The following is a 20,585-nucleotide window of genomic DNA, read 5'->3' as shown; positions in this document are numbered from 1 at the left end:
GATGCTATAGGGTTTACGACATCAATGCTGATAATTTGACAACACCAGACCTATTGAGTTTACGACAGCAAAACCTTTTGAGTTTACGACATGGAATCTATTGAGTTTACGACAGCAGAGCTATTGAGTTTATTGCTGCAAATTAAGCTTCTGATCTAACAACAACAATGCTTTTGAGCCGAAAACAGCAACACTTTTCAGTTTACGACAGCTGAGCTGACGACAGCAGCGCTATTGAGTTAACTTCTGGGTTGCCGAGAGCATGGAGCTAAATAGGCAAAGTCGCTCTGCTGATCCAGCTCCAAGGGGGATCATTCGCTTTCGTGGCTATGATTCTCACACCGAGGACTCTCCGGTAAGACTCGGGGTTGAATATATTTGACGAGTGTTTGTTTGAGTATGCCATACATTTGTGTGTTTGTGTGTGTGTGTGTGTGTGGGCGTGTTTGCGTGTGTGTGCGTGTGTGTGTGTGTGTGTGTGTGTGTGTGTGCGTGTGTGTGTTTGCGTGTGTATGCGCGCGTGTGTGTGTGTGTGTGTGTGTGTGTGTGTGTGTGTGTGTGAAAGACAGACAGACAGACAGACAGACAGACAGACAGACACAGAAAGAGAGAGCTGTTCATTTGCAGATTGAATAAATACAACTCGGATTCTCTTCTTTCGTTGTTAGTTCATACGAGTTAAACATAACCACGACATGAAAGAAGTATGGCAGATGATGACAGACGACGACCACTGGCGGTTACCCTTACCCAAACTGCTGATTTCTGTGACGGGAGAGGCAAAGACATTAACCCCACATCCTCGAGTGAAAGCCATCCTCAAGCAAGGACTAGTGAACGCAGCTGCTAACACAGGTGAGTGATTAATATAGTTAAGTTTGTAATGGAGGTACGCCAAGATCTGAGATGGTGATCGAGCCGAATCGTTTAGGCTTGAATGAGCTCTTCTTCTGTCAGTGGTCCCGTTAGATGTTGTAAGAAATTGGTATTAGTTTTCGATAATAATGAGTATTTCATTCAAGAATAAAGTCACAACAACCAGTTAGTCAACGCGTGATAGCAAAATGAAACTTCATTCCAATAACGAAAAGCAAGCAAGACTGACTGGCTCTGGATGTTGTCATTTTCAATCGTAAGCGCTGAAATAAGGTATATTTTCAATTACCTCGAACATCACTTTTACTATTCTTATTCTTCTGTTGCGTTCGTGTGCCGTAACTCCCACGTGTACTGTATGTTTGCACGAGTGGGCTTTTTACATACATGGCTATTTGTTTTTACACTTGAAACAAATACAGTCGTACCTAGCTGTCTATGACGACCACCGAAGGTATCGACCAAATGTGGTCGTTATATGCAAGTGGTCGTTATGAAAAGTAAATTACAGAAAGAGAAATGTAGGGATATTTTGGGGTGGTCGTTTTGGACAGGGGGTCGTTGTCGGAAGGTTGTTCTTTTCTTTATTTGGTGTTTAACGTCGTTTTCAACCATTCAAGGTTATATCGCGACGGAGAAAGGGGGGGGAGATGGGATAGGGGAAAGGGGGGAGATGGGATAGAGCCACTTGTTAATTGTTTCTTGTTCACAAAAAACACTAATAAAAAAATTGCTCCAGGGGCTTGCAACGTAGTACAATATATGACCTTACTGGGAGAATGCAAGTTTCCAGTACAAAGGACCTAACATTTCTTACATACTGCTTGACTAAAATCTTTACAAACATTGACTATATTCTATACAAGAAACACTCAACAAGGGTAAAAGGAGAAACAGAACTGTTAGTCGCCTCTTACGACATGCTGGGGAGCATCGGGTAAATTCTTTCTCGTCCCAACCAATATGGGTCTCCCCCTAACCCGCGGGGGGTTCGGAAGGTTGTCACAAGGACAGGTTCGACTGTATTTGGAAAGACAGTGTTACCCGTGTCACTGTTTCTGTGTCTAGGGGCATGGATCATAACGGGGGGAAGAGCGACAGGGATGATGAAGATGGTGGGTGAAGCGGTGTCTGAGTATGCTGATGCCACAGGAAATCAAACAGGGCAGGAGTTGGTTGTCTTGGGCATCGTCTCCTTGGGCTGTGTTGCCAACCGCCACCTGTTTAAAGAGAAGGCGGTAGAGGAGATTCATTATTTGACATTTTAGTTAGAAATGTTCGCTTACAATATGAGTAGTTTCTCGTTTGTTCTATCTTGTTTATGTGTTTGTCTGTTTGTGTTTTTCATTTATTCATTTTTTATATTTAGTCAAGTTTTGACTAAATATTTTAACATCGAGGGGGAATCGAAACGAGGGTCGTGGTGTATGTGCGTCTGTCTGTCTGTCTGTGTGTGTGTGTAGAGCGATTCAGACTAAACTACTGGACCGATCTTTATGAAATTTGACATGAGAGTTCCTGGGTATGAAATCCCCGAACGTTTTTTTCATTTTTTTGATAAATGTCTTAGATGACGTCATATCCGGCTTTTCGTGAAAGTTGAGGCGGCACTGTCACGCCCTCATTTTTCAACCAAATTGGTTGAAATTTTGGTCAAGTAATCTTCGACGAAGCCCGGGGTTCGGTATTGCATTTCAGCTTGGTGGCTTAAAAATTAATTGATGACTTTGGTCATTAAAAATCGGAAAATTGTAAAAAAAAATAAAAATTTATAAAACGATCCAAATTTACGTTTATCTTATTCTCCATCATTTGCTGATTCCAAAAACATATAAATATGTTATATTCGGATTAAAAACAAGCTCTGAAAATTAAATATATAAAAATTATTATCAAAATTTTTTTTTCGAAATCAATTCAAAAACACTTTCATCTTATTCCTTGTCGGTTCCTGATTCCAAAAATATATAGATATGATATGTTTGGATTAAAAACACGCTCAGAAAGTTAAAACGAAGAGAGGTACAGAAAAGCGTGCTATCCTTCTTAGCGCAACGAATACCCCGCTCTTCTTGTCAATTCCACGTGCACTGCCTTTGCCACGGGCGGTGGAGTGACGATGCTACGAGTATACGGTCTTGCTGCGTTGCGTTGCGTTCAGTTTCAGTTCTGTGAGTTCGACAGCTACTTGACTAAATATTGTATTTTCGCCTTACGCGACTTGTTCTTTCTTTCTTTCTTTCTTTCTTTCTTTCTTAAACTCTCCCTGAATTCCTTCTAACAATGAAGAAATAATCCCCCTCCTCCTCCTCCTCCTCTTCATCATCATCATCATCATCATCAGCATCATCATCATCATCATCATCATCATCATCATCATCATCATCATCATCATCATCATCATCATCACCACCATCATCATCTTACTTCTTCTTTTTCTTCCTCTTCTTCTTGTTCTTCTTCGTCTTCGTCTTCTTCTTCTTCAGCAGCAGCAGCAGCATAATGCTTAATTCCTCTCTCATTTCATCCAAAGCTTCAAAAGAACGGGCGAAAACCTTTGACGTACATCATGCCGGGAGAGATGAGCGACAGCCACTGCGCTCCCTTGGACCACAATCACACGCACTTCCTGTTGGTGGATGACGGGACGGAAAGACAGCCGGGAGGGGAAATTGATTTCCGGTCCGATTTGGAAAAGTACATTTCGACCCAGAAGAAAGACAGTCAGGGTTAGTGAAAGACCTGTTGGATCTTTTTTTGAATATGACTCGGTGTTCTTTGCTTAATCATAGTGGGGGGTTATTTTACTGGGCTTTTTTTTTTTTGGGGGGGGGGGGTGGAGAGTAACACATAGACACACACTGTCTGCTTGGCGTATATCCGTATCCACAGCGTCCAAGAGGAATTGGGGGGGGGGGGGGTCAATCTAGCCTGAAGACGTTCTCAGAAAGGCAAGATGCAGACTGAAACATTTTCCATTCGTGTTTGTTCTACCTCTCTCTCGCTCTGTCTGCCCCTCTCTGTCTTCCCCTATCTGTCTCTATATGTCTCTCTCTATCTTTTTCTCTATTGCTCTCTCTCTCTCTCTCTCTCTATCTCTCTCTCTCTCTCTCTCTCTCTCTCTCTCTCTCTCTCTCTCTCTCTCTCTCTCTCTCTCTCTCTCTCTCTCTCTCTCTAAATGTGGGTTTTTATAATGTTCAAAAAAAGGTTCGAATAGCAGTCGAAAATATCCTTGTTTTATTCCGCTTGTGTTGTTGTCTTTGGTCATTCCAATTTCATCCGCCGGTTGGGTTTTTTTTTTTTTTTTTTTTTTACAGACGTGAAGATACCCACCGTACTAGTTGTGGTGGAGGGAGGGGTGAATACCTTGAAGACGGTGAGGAAATCACTCAAGCGTGGAAGTCCTGTGGTGGTCATTTCCGGTTCCGGTCGTGCTGCCGATCTACTCAGTGAAGCAAAGAAGCTTGAGTAAGAATCCAGTCAACAAAATGTTGGCAGAATACTCTGATCACAAACAAGATAGAATTACTTACCTGGATTTGTGCAGTGAAACTGGACAAAAAACCAATTTCCTTGTAATCATATAATATCTCAGTGTTGTATCAATGTAGTATTTGTGTGATGTTGTGAAAATAGAATGTATTGGAAGGTTTTGAAAGAAACAAGTTGCTCCTATCCCATTTGTTTTTATGTTTTTGGTTTCCGCTGGATAAGTAATTTCTAATTCATAAGATGGCATCTTGGTATTGATAGCTGCTTCTATAAATTGTTTAGTACTGTTTATCAAAACATGTTGGCTCAGTTGGCCCGTTAGAAATTCCGCGCAGGTTAACCCATGTAAGTAGTAAATGTCTTCAGTTTTCAAAACAACATGACTATGGAACAAAAAGTAGTAGTGCTGAATTTTACTCATGTGCTTCATAAAGACGTGATGGTAAATTTATACTAGAGATTGTCTGTGAGAGTTTTTGTGTGCATTAAATGAGGTCAAGGGTACATGACGTTAGTTTTCGCATGAACATAACTATAGAAAGGAAGAGATAAAAGCGCAGTTTTCACATTGACATTGTAATGGCAAGGTAAACTGATGCACGGAAATTTAGTGCAGTTTTACATGGGAATACCTGAAGAAAGAAATGTAATACCGTACCAACTACAGGGTGACACAAAAATACCGCTCAATGTCAAACAGTTGAGTCGATCACAGAATTCGGACACTTTCTTTTTTAATTACAAAAGGGTCACACTAATTGACCTAACTTGCCACTTTGTGGAAAAATCGTGCATAAGCTGAAATTAGTGTACACCAAATATGGAGTACTTCGGTCAACAGATGTAGAAGTAATTAGTATGTCTGTGGGTTTGATTTTTGGGGGGGTCACCCTGGAATCTGATGCGCTAAACTTTTGCGCAGTATGAGACGGGATGGCTCCAGAACTGGAATAACGCTGACCACAACAAAGGACATACTAGATGTGAGCGACGAAATGGCCTGCAGAGCCCTTGGAGACATTAACGAATGTTTGAGAGAGGATAGAAAAAACAACCTGGTAAGCACTGTGTGAATGAGTGAAAGAGTGAGTGAATAGGAGAGCGAGATGGAGAGAGATAGAGGGAGAGACGGGGGTAATAACACAGAGAGAGATTGTGTGTGTGTGTGTGTGTGTGTCTGTGTATGTGTGTGTGTGGTGTGTGTGTGTGTGTGTGTGTGTGTGTGTGTGTGTGTGTGTGTGTGTGTGTGTGTGTGTGTGTTATGTTATATGAAGTGTTATATCGCACGCGTATCTCCAGACTCGGACTCAAGGCGCAGGGATCTATTTATGCCGTGTGAGATGGAATTTTTTACACAATACATCACGCATTCACATCGACCAGCAGATCGCAGCCATTTCGGCGCATATCCTACTTTTCACGGCCTATTATTCCAAGTCACACGGGTATTTTGGTGGACATTTTTTTTTTATCTATGCCTATACAATTTTGCCAGGAAAGACCCTTTTGTCAATCGTGGGATCTTTAACGTGCACACTCCAATGTAGTGTACACGAAGGAACCTCGGTTTTTCGTCTCATCCGAAAGACTAGCACTTGAACCCACCACCTAGGTTAGGAAAGGGGGGAGAAAATTGCTAACGCCCTGACCCAGGGTCGAACTCGCAACCTCTCGCTTCCGAGCGCAAGTGCGTTACCACTCGGCCACCCAGTCCTCATGTATGTGTGTGTGTGTGTGTGTGTGTGTGTGTGTGTGTGTGTGTGTGTGGTCTAGTGTGTGTGGGTCTCTCTGGGCGGGGGCTGGTTAAAAAAATAAAGCACGTTTTTATTGCTTCTGCCACAACCCTCGTAATATTAAATTTGATTTGATTTGATTTGATTTGATTTGACTCACTCATTCTCATTCTTTCTAACTTACTTACTTACTAACTTACTTACCCGCTTACCTACTTACTTACTTACTTACTTACTTACTTACTTACTTACTTACTTACTTACTTACTTGTTTTGCTTGTTTCCTGTTTGATTTGTTTCACTCTTGTCTTCCTGTGTGTTTTGATCCACTTTCAGGTGAACATTTTCAATCCTGCAGCTGCAGATTCAGGGACAAACTTTGAGAGAGAAATCCTGTGTGCACTTCTTAAAGGTGATTGTGTGTGTCCGTGTGTGTGTGTGTGTGTGTGTGTGTGTGTGTGTGTGTGTGTGTGTGTGTGTGTGTGTGTGTTTGTGTGTGTGTGTGTCTGTCTTTGTTTGCTTGTGTCTGTCTGTCTTTGTTTGCCTGTGTCTGTCTGTGACTGTGTGTATTTGTGCACTTACGCACTAGCTTCATTTTTACATGGCAATCGGTATAGGGATGGTTTTCTTCCAAAATGGCTATCGATACTCTACTAGAATAGTTTAATATATTTATCCGTTTAGACTTTAACACTTGTGATCACTTTTTCTTTAGTGGTATCAACATGTAAAAGTATCTTTTGTGCATTTTATGTCTTTGTCCATGAAGCCCAAAACCTCAAGGTCAACCAGCAGGTGTCACTGGCAATGGCATGGCAACACTGTGACATTGCCAAACAGTGCATCTTCAGTTCTGAAAACAGGTGTAACTGGCAGGTAATCGACTTTGTTTCCAAAAGTGTGTCTCTTTAGAGTATGTCGTTATACCTGTTCATGATGTTTTAGATATAATCTCTCTCTCACACACACGTACACTTACACACACACACACACACACACACGCACACACACACACACACGTTCACTCCGCAAACACACACACACTCACGCATGCACACACTCACAAACATTTACACACATACACACACACACACACACACACACATTCACTCCGCAAACACACACACACACACACACACTCACAAACACTCACAAATTAAAGTTTGCCATTGACAAAAAACAACAAGAGGAATATATAAGATACTGGACAAAAGAAAAATCAGATACATATTCCAGACTTAAGTTTTATTCTATGATCAGTAAATCTTACGAAATGCAGTCATACTTAATACAAATTAAGAATAATAAACACAGAAAGATGTTAAGCAGATTAAGGACTAGCACACATTGTCTAAAAATTGAAAGTGGAAGACATCAGAATATCCCTAAAGAAAATCGTCTTTGTATTGAATGCAATGTCATAGAAGATGAAATACATTTTCTAGATAAATGCAATAAATATGTTAAATTAAGGGATGAATTTAAAGAAGATGCTTCACATATCAATATGAAATATGCTAACAAAAATCCAAGTAACTTATTTTTAGAAGACGAAGTTCAAGTTCGTCTTGGCAAATTTGTTACGGATTGTTTTTGCATTGTATAATGCATTATTATTATTTGTTGTTTGTTGTGTCAATAACTTTACTGGTTTATGACAATAAACATTATTCTATTCTATTCTATTCTATTCTATTCTATTCTCACACACACACTCACACACACACACACACACACACACACACACGCGCACGCACGCACGCACACACACATACACACACAGACACACACACAAAACACATCCACACCCACATCCTAACCACCCCCACCCCCACACGCCCACACCACACGTACACATCTGCATCACATACCTCTCTATCTATCTACTCTTGCAGGAAGCGGACCTCAGCAGCTCTATGCTGGACGCTCTCGTGGAGGACCAGGCAGACTTCGTGCAGCTCTTCCTGGACCTTGGTCTGGACCTTGAACGGTTCCTCTGTGTCGAGACCCTCTGGCAGCTCTATAGCAAGGTATGGACATGCACTGTCTAGCCGGTTTTGATTATTCTACGTGTATCTGACAAACACAGGGAAGTCGACGCTCTAAATGCATACGACATATGTGACCCTCCACCACGAAATGAGTCGCATGTCACCTCGCGCGGTTCTGCGCAAGGTTTAATATAAGTCCGGGGAGTGTCTGGTAACAGTGTGATGGTCACCTTAGTCACAGGCTTATAACTCAAACAGTTTTCGCTCTTTTCTAAAACGGTTTTCACCACTGGATGGAGCATAAAAAACTCTTTAGGAACATGTAAAAATATGAAAATCATGCAAAGGTGACATGCGACTCATTCCGTGGTGGAGTGTCACATATGTAATAAAGTAAGTTAGAGTTATGCGGAACGGGTTAAGCGGAAAAAGCGCTTTGTCTCATTTGTTTTAAGATTATTACATTTTGTGGTGTCCCACATTCGTGAGAAAGACCAACCATGACATTACTTAACCATACACTTACGCGTTAGTATATCATGTAAATAGTACGTTCGTGTCAAACTAGTCTGATTCACCGAGACAAACGTCATTCAAGGAACACTTTTGGTTTAAACAAAAAGTTTTATTCAGAATTGCTTCGCATGAACAGTTCAAAACACACAGCTAGGACACGCACTCAAGGAACACTTTTGCGCTTGCTATTTTTTGTTTACAAGTCATGTTTAGTATTCTCTATCTATCACTCTGCTTTTGATGAATGTGTATTTTTGTTGTTTATGATTATTTAGTTATGAAATTATTATCTCTAATTATTGCAGTGCTTGGCAAAATCGGCAGTTGCAAAAGAGCTGTTGACATATTCTTCCTCCAGAATTACGGTAAGTAAATTTTGATCTTACGGTTTATTAAAAAAACATGTAAGTCTGAAAGATGAGGCAGTATTCTTTGCAGCAGATATATGTTCAAAAGCGGACAATATTATGTTATAAACTATAGTCATGATACTGAGAGTCGAACTATCTTCACAAATGAAGATGCAGGGCCATACAACGGGCATTCATCCAAAAGCAGGCAAGACTATAGTTATTAGAATCATAGTCATAAAAAAAATTATAGTATGCTAGACCACCGTTACTGAAAGTAAGTCAAATGTTAAGTGTTTTATCCTACTTAATTACGTGAGAGAGACCTCCCATGCCATTACTAAACCATTCACTCACACGTGGGTATATCATGTAAATGAGGTTGTGTCAAACTATTCTAGCAAGGCCCTTAATTCCGACAACTCATGATGACAAAGTCAATCGAGACAAACATCATTCTTTCGCGCTAGTGTTTTGCTTTCGCTCAAATTTCAATAAAAAAACAAAACGAATTCCTGTAGATATGGTATGACACAGCAAGCCATGTAGTATGTTCTATGTACTTGAACATCTTAAAATCAAAATACGAATTATTCTAAGATTGTGTGTCATTCAAATTATTATTTATTTACAGACCAGTACCAATCATTTGGATAAGGCCTTGACTTTTAATTCCAAATGAAACAATACTAATAAGGATACTTTTAATTAAAGCTTGCATTGCACGGTCCCCAGAATAATACTGTCCTCTCAACCCTTTGCTCTTTTGTATAGAAATATCGGGCGGGGATGTAGCTCAGTCAGGGCGGGGATGTAGCTCAGTCAGGGCGGGGATGTAGCTCAGTCAGGGCGGGGATGTAGCTCAGTCAGGGCGGGGATGTAGCTCAGTCAGGGCGGGGATGTAGCTCAGTCAGGGCGGGGATGTAGCTCAGTCAGGGCGGGGATGTAGCTCAGTCAGGGCGGGGATGTAGCTCAGTCAGGGCGGGGATGTAGCTCAGTCAGGGCGGGGATGTAGCTCAGTCAGGGCGGGGATGTAGGTCAGTCGGTAGCGAGCTGGATTTGTATCCAGTTGGCCGCTGTCAGCATGAGTTCGTCCCCACGTTCGGCGAGAGATTTATTTCTCAGAGTCAACTTTGTGTGCAGACTCTCCTCGGTGTCCGAACACCCCCGTGTGTACACGCAAGCACAAGACCAAGTGCCCACGAAAAAGATCCTATAATCCATGTCAGAGTTCGGTAGGTTATAGAAACACGAAAATACCCAGCATGCTTCCTCCGAAAGCGGCGTATGGCTGCCTAAATGGCGGGGTAAAAACGGTCATACACGTAAAAGCCGTGGGAGTTTCAGCCCATGAACGAACAAACAAACAAAAACAAATATACAAATATGATCGCGGTTTTGTGGTGTTCTGTATCTATTGAAACTTTGATTACTGACTAGGACTTTTTGCCTTACTGCATCAGTCCACAGCAACAACCACACAATATGAAGTGGGGCTTGACCTGAAAGATAATCCACATCTCCTGTTCGACATCAGTAAAGTGATCGTCCATCTGCTGAAAGACAACAGTTTCAACTTCTACTCGGGTAGGTTCCACCATCATATACTTGTAGCTTATCTCACTGCCGTTCTGGCTTTTGATGTATATTTGTGACCCTCCACCACGAAATAAGTCGCATGTCACCTCGCGCGGTTCTGCGCTAGGCTTAATGTTAAGTCCGGGGAGTGTCTGGTGACAGTGTGAGGGTCACCTCAGTCACAGGCTTATAACTCAAACAGTTTTTGCTTTTTTGTAAAACGGTTTTCACCACCAGATAGAGCATAACAAACTCTTTAGGAACATGTAAAAATATGAACATCATGCAAAGGTGACATGCGACTCATTCCGTGGTGGAGGGTCACACTTGTGTAACTCACAAATATAAAGACTCACTTTTAAGCGAGACTTTAACTCTTACTGGTGGGTAACATTTAGAGTACTATGGCGCAGTCACTAAACCACAATGTTAAATGAAATACATTTAAAGGTATCGTTTTATTTCGTTCCATTTACTGTATTATCCCCCGGCACGGTTGGCCTAGTGGTAATGCGTCCGCCTCTGATCGGGAGGTCGTGGGTTCGAACCCCGGCCGGGTCATACCTAAGACTTTAAAATTGGCAATCTAGTGGCTGCTCCGCCTGGCGTCTGGCATTATGGGGTTAGTGCTAGGACTGGTTGGTCCGGTGTCAGAATAATGTGACTGGGTGAGACATGAAGCCTGTGCTGCGACTTCTGTCTTGTGTGTGGCGCACGTTATATGTCAAAGCAGCACCGCCCTGATATGGCCCTTTGTGGTCGGCTGGGCGTTAAGCAAACAAACAAACAAACAAACAAACTGTACTATCCCAATGCTGGGACACATTCGAGTCTAGGAGGAAAGCTAGCAGCAACATGAGTCGCGCTACCCAGGCGTGTGCGTGTTAAGGCGTAATCAGCCACCTGCACTTATGGCAGAATGACCGACGTCTACTCCGTGGTGACACGGGGGTGGGATATGGATACTGTCTCTGAGTCTGCATACACAGTTGACCCGTTGCCGTCCTTGTCTGGATTCGAACCCGCGACAAGGCCAGTGATCCACCAACTAAACTACCCACCCCCCCACCCCCCCCTAACCGTTGTCATACAGCTTTCTCTTTCCAGACTTCCACGTGCTCGGGGAAGGTTTCCAATATCCAAGCTTCAAGCATCCCGAGCGAGAGCTCTTCCTGTGGTCCATACTATTCAACCGTCGAGACCTGGCTCAAATCGTCTGGAAAGACGGGCTTGACCACATCGGTATGTTGACGATTGTGATCATCAGTGATGTTTAAACGAACGGCCTTTTTACGCTATTATATGGTATTCTCTTTGTTGTTGTTGTTGTTGTTGTTGTTGTTGTTGTTGTTGTTGTTGTTGGTGTTGTTTTCTTCTTGTTCTTGTTTTTGTTCTTGTAAACTTGGCCCAAAAATTATTTCAACAGATTTCAAACCGAAATTAAAGCATTAATTCCCTTGCCATTTCATTAAAACTTTGCAGGGTGACCCAAAATGAGTGCAACCCAAATGTCCACCGCGTTGAATGCGCCGTGCAAAATTGTCCACCACGCGGACACACTCTGCCCCTGGAATCCTCCTGATCTTTGTTGTTATTGCAGCTTTCAAGTCTATGATTGTCTGGGGGTTGTCCTCATAGACGTGGGCTTTCAAATAACCCCACAAATAGAAATCGGGGGGTTAAGGTCAGGTGGACATTTTGCACGGCACATTCAGGAGTGTCTCCGTCAACGCGGTGGACATTTGGAGCATATCCTTCAACGTCGCTAACATGGGGACCACCCAACCGAAATGACTCCAACTTTCAAAACTTAATTTTTATCATCTTACGTTGATGTGTGTTAAAAATAAACTCAATCCCTTCACATTTGTAGCAGTTGTGAGTACTTTTATGGGTTGCACTCATTTTGGGTCACCCTGTATATGCCAGTTAAGGCCGTTCACTTAACCTTCAGGATCACCTTTTGGATTAAATATTTCTTTTACAGGGATCACGTGACCGCCGCTCAAGTAGGGGTACCCTTACAATCGACCAGACAAAAACGAATCAAAAATCGACAAACAAATCACAAAAACTTTGCAACTTTGACATTCGAGAAGAAAGTCAAACAATTATCTACCCTGAACAGATTGTTTTGATTTGCTACCTTGCGTATTTCGCGTGCTATGCTATTCCTACTGATGGAGGTGTCGATCGCAAGAGCGGTCAAAAACGGGACTTTTTCGACATTGCTTTGGGGTATGATGACAAAAAAGGCTGCATTTTAGCAATGACTAGTCGGATTGCTTTGACACTTTCAGAATAGTTTACGAACATACTAGAGATACTTCGTGCGAAAGTGTGGATTGGCCATTTCCACACGGCCATGCTCACGGGGAATCAACCCCCTTACACGCATGCGCAGACTTTACCCAGGATACACCAGGAGGCCCTTGAAGCCACATCATGCCGTATTCTGTGTGACCTTAAGGGCATGCTAATGTGCATGCATCGGGTGCAAAATCACCATCATCACCATCATCATAGTCGCTTTCATTGTCATTTTTGTTTTGAGCATAATCGCTGTTTCTGCAGTTTCCCTGCTAAACATTTGCTGAAATGTTCATCAGAATCAGAAACATATGCGTGTTTCAGGAGGAGCATTATGTGCACGTGCACTGCTGAAGGAAATGTCAGTCATTGCTGAAGAGATGGAGATGGCGGAATTCAGCGAAGACCTCGCGAAGCATTCTGTGTGAGTAACTGAAAGCTCTTGGGGATTTATAGGCTTATTTATTTATTTATTTATTGATTAAGGATATTTCTATAGCGCATAACTAAAAGCACTATGCGCTTTACAATATCACTAGGTATAAGCACACGCAGACACACTCTGATTAAATAGAACTTAGCCTAGGCTTCCGAAGAAGTTGTTGTTTTTTTCTCTCCATGAATTCATAGATATCAGAAGTGTGGTGAAACTATACAACATGGATAAGGCTTGGAATTATTCTCGTCGGCAAATCTGGCCAGAACAGTTTTAGGCAGTCTCTGGTTTCACGCTTTACCCTTCGTGTAACAGTTTGGCAGTTTTTTGGCCAAAATGACGGCAAAGATTTTGGCAATTTGAAAGAAGATTCGTCGCTTTAGCAACTGCCAATGCCAAACGTCGTCACTGACCATGACAAACTACAAACAGAAAGGCTTTTGCGTGATGCGAGACAAAAAGTGCCCCCACAACATACAATGGTGATTGCTGTTGCTGAGTTCATTTATCATATCATAATTATTATTTCACAGAGAATGGGAGGCACACGCCCTGACAGTGCTAGCTGAATGCTACTCACGTGACCACCTACTGACTCACAACCTGTTAGTGCGAGAGCTACGCCACTGGGCTCCAGAAGAGTCCGCACTTCTCTGCACGTCCGACACTGCCGGACATCCAGCACACACTAACACACCCGACACTGCCGGACGTCCGACACCGCTCTCTATGACCGAGTCTTACGAGATGACGGACTTTGCCGGACACTCGGCCTGTCAGACCAAACTCACGGACATTTGGAACGGTGGTCTGGCAGGCAACACTTCGATCTGGAAGGTTCGGGAGAGTTTGGGAGAATGAGGGAGAAACACGAAGTGGTGTGTACTGTGTGTGTGTGTGTGGGGGGGGGGGGGTCGAGTGGCTGGCTGGCTGGCTCGCTGGATAGCTGTGTGTTAATTGTGTCAAATTCAGCTGTGCGTGTCCTTATCCGTGTACGTGTGCGATTTTTCTCTTTTTTTTCTTCCTCTATTGTAGGGGGGGGGGGGGGGGGGGGGGGGGGATGTCATATTTATAGACAGTCAACATTTTTCATGAGAGTGCTGCCAACGTGTCCGAATTAGTCGGGATAGGTCGCCAGCCCCCAAGAACAGTGGAGTGTGCAATGGGGTGTGAAACGTAACTGTATGCTCATCTGGTGACATTAAGTAACCATTAGCATACCGCAACACGGTGGCCTAGTGGTAAGGCGTCCGCCCAGTGCTAGGACTGGTTGGTCCGGTGTCAGAATAATGTGACTGGGTGAGACATGAAGCCTGTGCTGCGACTTCTGTCTTGTGTGTGGCGCACGTTAAATATCAAAGCAGCACCGCCCTAATATCACCCTTCGTGGTGGACTGGGCGTTAAGCAAACAAACAAACAAACAAACCATTAGCATAAGGTGCAATATGCTTAACAATTCTGAGGTTATAGTTTGATTTATGTCACATACTTTGGTGTATATCCTCGCACTCGGATTTCCTCAAGCGCTCAATTTTTAAAGTGACCAGTATATTTCAGATTTGTCTCTGCATTTTCCTACCATTCCTGATCTTCTCCATCAAGTTTACGGACGACTCCAGACCAAGAAACAAGGACGACCAAAGTTTCAAAGGACGAAAAAACAGCATCTTCCCCCAAGATCCTGGCTGCTCACCCAAGAAAGTTGAAACTTGCCAAGAAGAGGAGGACGCAGGCAGACGGGATCAGGATTTGAACCTTAGATTAAAATCCGTCAGCCTTTGTGCAACTGGTCCAGACAGCATAGACTTTGGACAAGCTCTGTATTACTTTTATACAGCTCCTGTCACGAAGTTCGTCTTCAACATCGTGAGTTTGGCTTTTGTTGTGGTGATGGAATCACGTGTACAATTTCCTGTCTGGTTTTGCTTCACCTTCAACCCCCTCACCCCATCCATTCCACCCCCATCTACATACAATTATGTATGTCAACGTCTATATTCTCATATATTCTTTTACAACAACAGGCAAACAGAGTTATACTCCCACAAGAGACATACACAGACGGAGCCCCCTCCCCTCCCCCCTCCTGCTCCGTGTGTATGTGTCAGTGTGTGCGTGCGTGTGAGCATGTGTGTGGGAGGGGGAGGGAGGCTCCGTCTGTGTATGTCCCTTGTGGGATTATAACTCTGTTTGCCTGTTGTTGTAAAAGAATAATTATATGAGAATAGACGTTGCCATACATCATTTCACTTCTTGTTCAGAGGAAAGGGGACAGTTTACACTGTATTGACTTGTGATACACAGTGTCTAATTACATGTTTAGTATCTATGCTTTTATGTTTTGTGGAAATATCGTTTTGTTATTATGAGGCAGGTCTACAGACATTTGTTCTGTTTTGTAAAGACAGACAATAAAGTAGTTGTTGTTGTTACGGGGTACCGTGTCCACAGATATCCTACTTGTGCTTCCTGGCCCTCTTCAGCTACGTCATGCTGGTTAAGCTAAATAAGACGTCACCCAGGGCTGAGGAATACGTCATCTGGGGCTGGACCCTGACCATGGTCGCTGAAGGTTTTCGGCGGATGAGTGTTTCTCGTTAATGGGTTATTTCAAATATTTTACTAGTAAACATGACAAATTAATTAAATGAAATCGGCAACGGGTTTTTCCCACTGCTTCATATTTCGTTTGACGGATTCGTTTATGAAAAAAATATAGTTTCTTTTTAATAAATCAATTGATACACAAAAAATCAAACACGGCACGTGAAAATGACATCTGAATGTTAATTTCTGCTATGTGAATCGAAGTAGTTGTGTATTGGTGGAGTATTAGTAAAGTGTCCCATGTTAAACCCTGGCCAGTTCGGAGATTGTGAGAAGATTAATGTTCATGATAATGGGGCGCCTGTGCTTTTATTGTTTGATGTTGCCATTTATGATATTTTTCTCTCAATGGACGAGGTTGTTGTTTTGCTCCGATTTAAGATTCGTTGTACGGTAATGTGATGAAAAAGTTGTATAACTGGTGGATTGATCGGCTAGGCTCTTGATTGCTTGGTTAGGTGGTTGCTTTGGGAGTTCGGCTTTGCCTTCTTCATTGATTTGATGGTATGTTTGTTTACTTGCTATGATGGTTTGTTGTCATTTTTCTTATTCTTTTATTGCTGATTTGCTCATCGCATAGATGCTGTTCCGAGACCAGCCTTCCATGAAGTATCGAATCCGAAACTGGTTTCGAGATCTCTGGAACAAGTTTGATGCTGCCATTTTCCTGTGCATGTTCCTGTCTGTTATCCTCCGATGCTCGATGCTGTTTTACGAGGGTGACTTCAGATGGGTACGAGTGTTGTATAGCGTCACCATCGTACTGTGTTTCCTTCGCTGCTTGCAGTTCTTCTATGCCTTTCCCAGCATTGGCCCTAAAGTCATCATGATACAGAAAATGGTGAGGGCCTCAACCTAACAAACTTTGCTAAAAATTAGAACCCAACTTTTTGTTGGGTCGATTTTAGGGGTACTCTCATGTGAAAGAAATCTTCAATCCGAAACGTATGTGATAGGCTATAGCCACGTCAAGTGGCTTCAAGGGCATAGGAAATTTGAATAAAACAACATGGATATACTTTTTTTGAGTTAGGGTGTAGTAACATGTGTTGCAATATTTTGTTTGTTGTTCAAACACAGTTTTTGTTTTAGTGCATTGGACTACAAAGACGCTCTGTTCCTAATACGAACAGCCAAACTATATTGACATTTTGTCGTTGCTGGTTGTTTTTTGGTTTTTTTGTTTTGTTTTTAGTGTGTGTGTGTTTTTGGGGGGGAGAGGGGGGGGGGTTATTGAAAACACCCATAATGTTGATACACATACTTTCTAAGTTTCCCGAAGTGAAAATAGTTTTACTTTCATATTTTTCTTTTTTTCTGTCGCTTTTCATTTGTCACATTTTCGACCTGGGTTGCGACAGATACAGGCTCAGTAGACTTGGTAGTTCTCTGTTTAGCTATAATTTGATGCTCATTTTTGTTTCTTAGTGAAGAAGTATCCCCATGAATTATCTAGACTATTGCAGACACGCAGTTGAGAGCACAACAGATCTACCTATATGAGTTTTCAAGTGGAGAGGTCATTTCCATGCAATGAATACTATATATAACAAGTAATTCAATGACATCGTTACTGTGAATACTATATATAACATGGAGTGCATTGACATCGTTACTGTGAATACTATATATAACATGTGGTTCATTGACATCGTTACTGTGAATACTATATATAACATGGAGTTCATTGACATCGTTACTGTGAATACTATGTATAACATGTGGTTAATTGACATCGTTACTGTGAATACTATATATATATATAACATGGAGTTCATTGACATCGTTACTGTGAATACTGCTAACTGTATTTTTAGAGTCCCAAAGGAGTTTTGTTTTTAAATGTTTTTGTTATGGGGTAACATTTGCACGCTTCTTTGTACACTTAGATGACAGACATGTTGCCGTTCCTGGCCATTGTGTTGGTGTTTGTGATTGGCTTTGGAGTCGCCTTCCACGCCAACATATTTCCTAACGCGCCAGCTGATTGGAGCATTCTTGCCAACGTCCTCTACTTCCCTTACTTCCACATCTTTGGTGAACTGTTCCTTGACAACCTGGAAGGTAACAGCTTTAGTGAAAAGAAACCTTTTAGTGATTGTGGTAGATTGTTCAAGAAACTACTTGCGTTTTCAGAATCAGGCTTAGAAATAACCATGGAAAGAATAGCATATGACTTTCTTTCGTTTATCTTATTTTTTTATTTTATTTATTTTGTTTAGTTTTATGTTGGTCGCGCAAACAGTTGTTCTTTGTCAGTTTCAGGGAATTTATATTTAGTCAGCTTGTGCCAGAGTCAGGGAAAAATATAGATTGATTGATAAACATTAGTTGAACGCTTACATGTTTAAGCACGCAGGGAAACATGTACACAAGATGTACATGTGCACATAAATCTAGTCATTTTGACTTGATATTGTGGTCATGTTTCTATAGCGCTGACAAGATTTATAACAGGTCAGTTGAATACATTCTTAATGAAAGGGGATGATGCATCCTGAACTCAGGTCAAAATTAGTTACTTCCCTTTGGGTCTCATTTATCTCTGACGGGATGCCTTGGTTTTCTTTCTGTGGGTAAGAAATCGATGTTTTACATATTTAGAGCTTTTCGTAATGTGTTATTGATATAAGCAGATTCGCGATCGTCGATAATGATTTTTCATGGTGTTGTGTAATGTTTAAATTATAAAGGAATTGATATGTAAGACAGATTCAAGCGAGCTATCTTTTGCGGGTGTATTTACTGTGCAAACAACTCTAGATATGGCAAAAATGTCACGTGATAATCAACTTTGGCTACGAAGCAGACGATACTTTTTTCCGTAACCAGTTGGGAGTGATGCAACAATATCACGGTCTCCTTCCCGCAGCAGTCTCAACATTTCGACTTGTTTTAACTTTAGAACAATTTCTTTATCATTACTGTGAAGAACAGAACGGAGATCACTGTCGAAGTCGGTCAATCTGCAATCACTTTCGTCTCAGATTGGAGATAACTCTGTATTCTTGTTTTGATAGTAATTATACATCCTGTCAGAGAGACCATGAGCGTGGTCCGATGATTATCAGAATGGTGTATGATGATAATGTGCAGGGGCAAAACAGTTCTGTTTCCCCTTGCCTTGCTGCCTTTTTTTGTCCATTTATATCAGGCGAAGAGGTGGATGGATGTGTAAAAAACGAAACACAAAAGCGAAACGGCCTGATCACCCCTTGTCCAGAGAAAACCCCAGCAGCATTGTCCATGTTTTTAGCTGTCTACCTGATTCTGACCAACATTCTGCTCGTCAATCTCCTCATTGCCATGTTCAGGTAATTGCCCTTCGATCATTGTATTGGATTGGATAAGATTTACAGTCCAGTGAGGTTACCCTCATGGAAATTCCGGCAGCTTTCTCCCCGGGGAAAGCGAGCTGCCATACATACGGCGCTACCCATATTTGTGACCCTCCACCACGAAATGAGTCGCATGTCACCTCGCGCGGTTCTGCGCTAGGCTTGATATAAGTCCGAAGAGTGTCTGGTAACAGTGTGAGGGTCACCTTAGTCACAGGCTTATAACTCAAACAGTTTTCGCTCTTTTCTAAAACGAATTTCACCACTGGATAGAGCATAAAAAACTCTGTAGGAAAATGTACAAATATGAAAATCATGCAAAGGTGACATGCGACTCATACCGTGGTGGAGGGTCACATTTTTTTTCCTGCATGCGTGTATTCGTGTTTCCTGAGACTTAATGCCGTGTGAGATGGAATTTTTTTTACTTTATTCCAAGTCCCACGGGTATTTGATGGACATTTTTATCTATGCCTATACAATTTTGCCAGGAAAGACCCTTTTTGTCAATCGTGGGATCTTTAACGTGCACACCCCAATGTAGTGTACACGAAGGGACCTCGGTTTTTCGTCTCATCCGAAAGACTAGCACTTGAACCCACCACCTAGGTTAGGAAAGGGGGGAGAAAATTGCGGCCTGACCCAGGCCTGAACACGCAACCTCTCGCTTCCGAGCGCAAGTGCGTTACCATGTTGTTATTTATTTATCTATTTATTTTTACAATGAAATGTGCAGCAGGAACAATGTCGTCTTAATTTTTCTCAACCTTTATCAACAGTACCTTACTGAAGACGCAACCAAAAGACTAGTCTGTTCCGGCATACTCTCTAGATTAGACTACTGTAATTCACTGCTTGCTGAATGTCCCAAATCTGTCACCAAGCCCCTGCAACTAGTCCAGAACGCTGCCGCTAGACTCGTGTTTCGAACACCTATGAAACAAAGCGTCACGCCTCTACTCAAACAGCTACATTGGCTTCCAGTCGAACAAAGAATTAAATACAAGATCTGCTGCATATTCTATCAAATTGCCGCGGGCACGGCTCCACAGTACCTGTCCGATCTCGTGCAGAAAAACAATCCTGAAAGGGTTGTCCGCTCTGCCTCCCAAAATAAATTTGTCAAAGCTCCTAAGTATCAGAGGGACGATCATGGTGGCCGCTGTCTTTCAGTCGCAGCTGATCATATCTGGAACAAACTCCCTTTGTCTCTACGTCTCAGTCCATCTCTGCCTTCTTTCAAAGCAAATCTCAAGACTCACCTCTTCAGAGAAGCATTCTATATAGCTATTCTGATGGACACGTGGGGGAATTCGGGGGCTGTGATTGGATGGCCTCACACATCCCTTTTCCGATC

General features: G+C 42.2%; 2 protein-coding genes across 4 annotated transcripts in view; both read left to right on the top strand.

Annotated features, from left to right (window-relative positions):
- The first annotated feature begins 695 nt into the window (after positions 1–695).
- On the top strand, positions 696–14,143 carry LOC138979544 (transient receptor potential cation channel subfamily M member-like 2). The gene is made up of 10 exons (XM_070352258.1): positions 696–855; positions 1,945–2,114; positions 3,410–3,605; positions 6,871–6,977; positions 7,997–8,131; positions 8,914–8,973; positions 10,422–10,545; positions 11,644–11,778; positions 13,171–13,270; positions 13,816–14,143. Exons 1-10 carry the CDS (start codon positions 696–698, stop codon positions 14,141–14,143), a joined length of 1,515 nt encoding a protein of 504 aa, XP_070208359.1.
- The window catches only part of LOC138980356 (transient receptor potential cation channel subfamily M member 3-like), a 29,625-nt gene continuing 21,701 nt past the window's right edge, over positions 12,662–20,585 (top strand). For 2 of the 3 annotated variants that reach the window (XM_070353225.1, XM_070353227.1), the window contains exons 1-3: positions 15,540–16,731; positions 17,780–17,954; positions 19,045–19,204. In XM_070353225.1, coding sequence (XP_070209326.1) covers positions 16,471–16,731; positions 17,780–17,954; positions 19,045–19,204 — 596 coding nt within the window. In that variant the 5' untranslated portion in view covers positions 15,540–16,470. Of the gene's footprint in view, positions 14,120–14,840; positions 15,150–15,539; positions 16,732–17,779; positions 17,955–19,044; positions 19,205–20,585 lie in introns of those variants that run through there. The other variant, XM_070353226.1, reaches the window with a different exon arrangement.

Source organism: Littorina saxatilis, linkage group LG11 (assembly GCF_037325665.1).
Source record: "Littorina saxatilis isolate snail1 linkage group LG11, US_GU_Lsax_2.0, whole genome shotgun sequence".
NCBI classification, from domain to species: Eukaryota; Metazoa; Mollusca; class Gastropoda; order Littorinimorpha; family Littorinidae; genus Littorina; species Littorina saxatilis.
Note: the sequence above shows the minus strand (reverse complement) of the source record. Positions and strands in the feature narration are given on the sequence as shown.

Coding starts and splice junctions, on each gene's coding strand:
- LOC138979544 (XM_070352258.1), top strand. CDS start 696: ATGAAAGAAGTATGGCAGATGATGACAGACGACGACCACTGGCGGTTA. Junction 3,606..6,870: donor CCAGAAGAAAGACAGTCAGG/GTTAGTGAAAGA, acceptor TTGTCCATGAAG/CCCAAAACCTCAAGGTCAAC. Junction 13,271..13,815: donor GACCTCGCGAAGCATTCTGT/GTGAGTAACTGA, acceptor ATTATTTCACAG/AGAATGGGAGGCACACGCCC.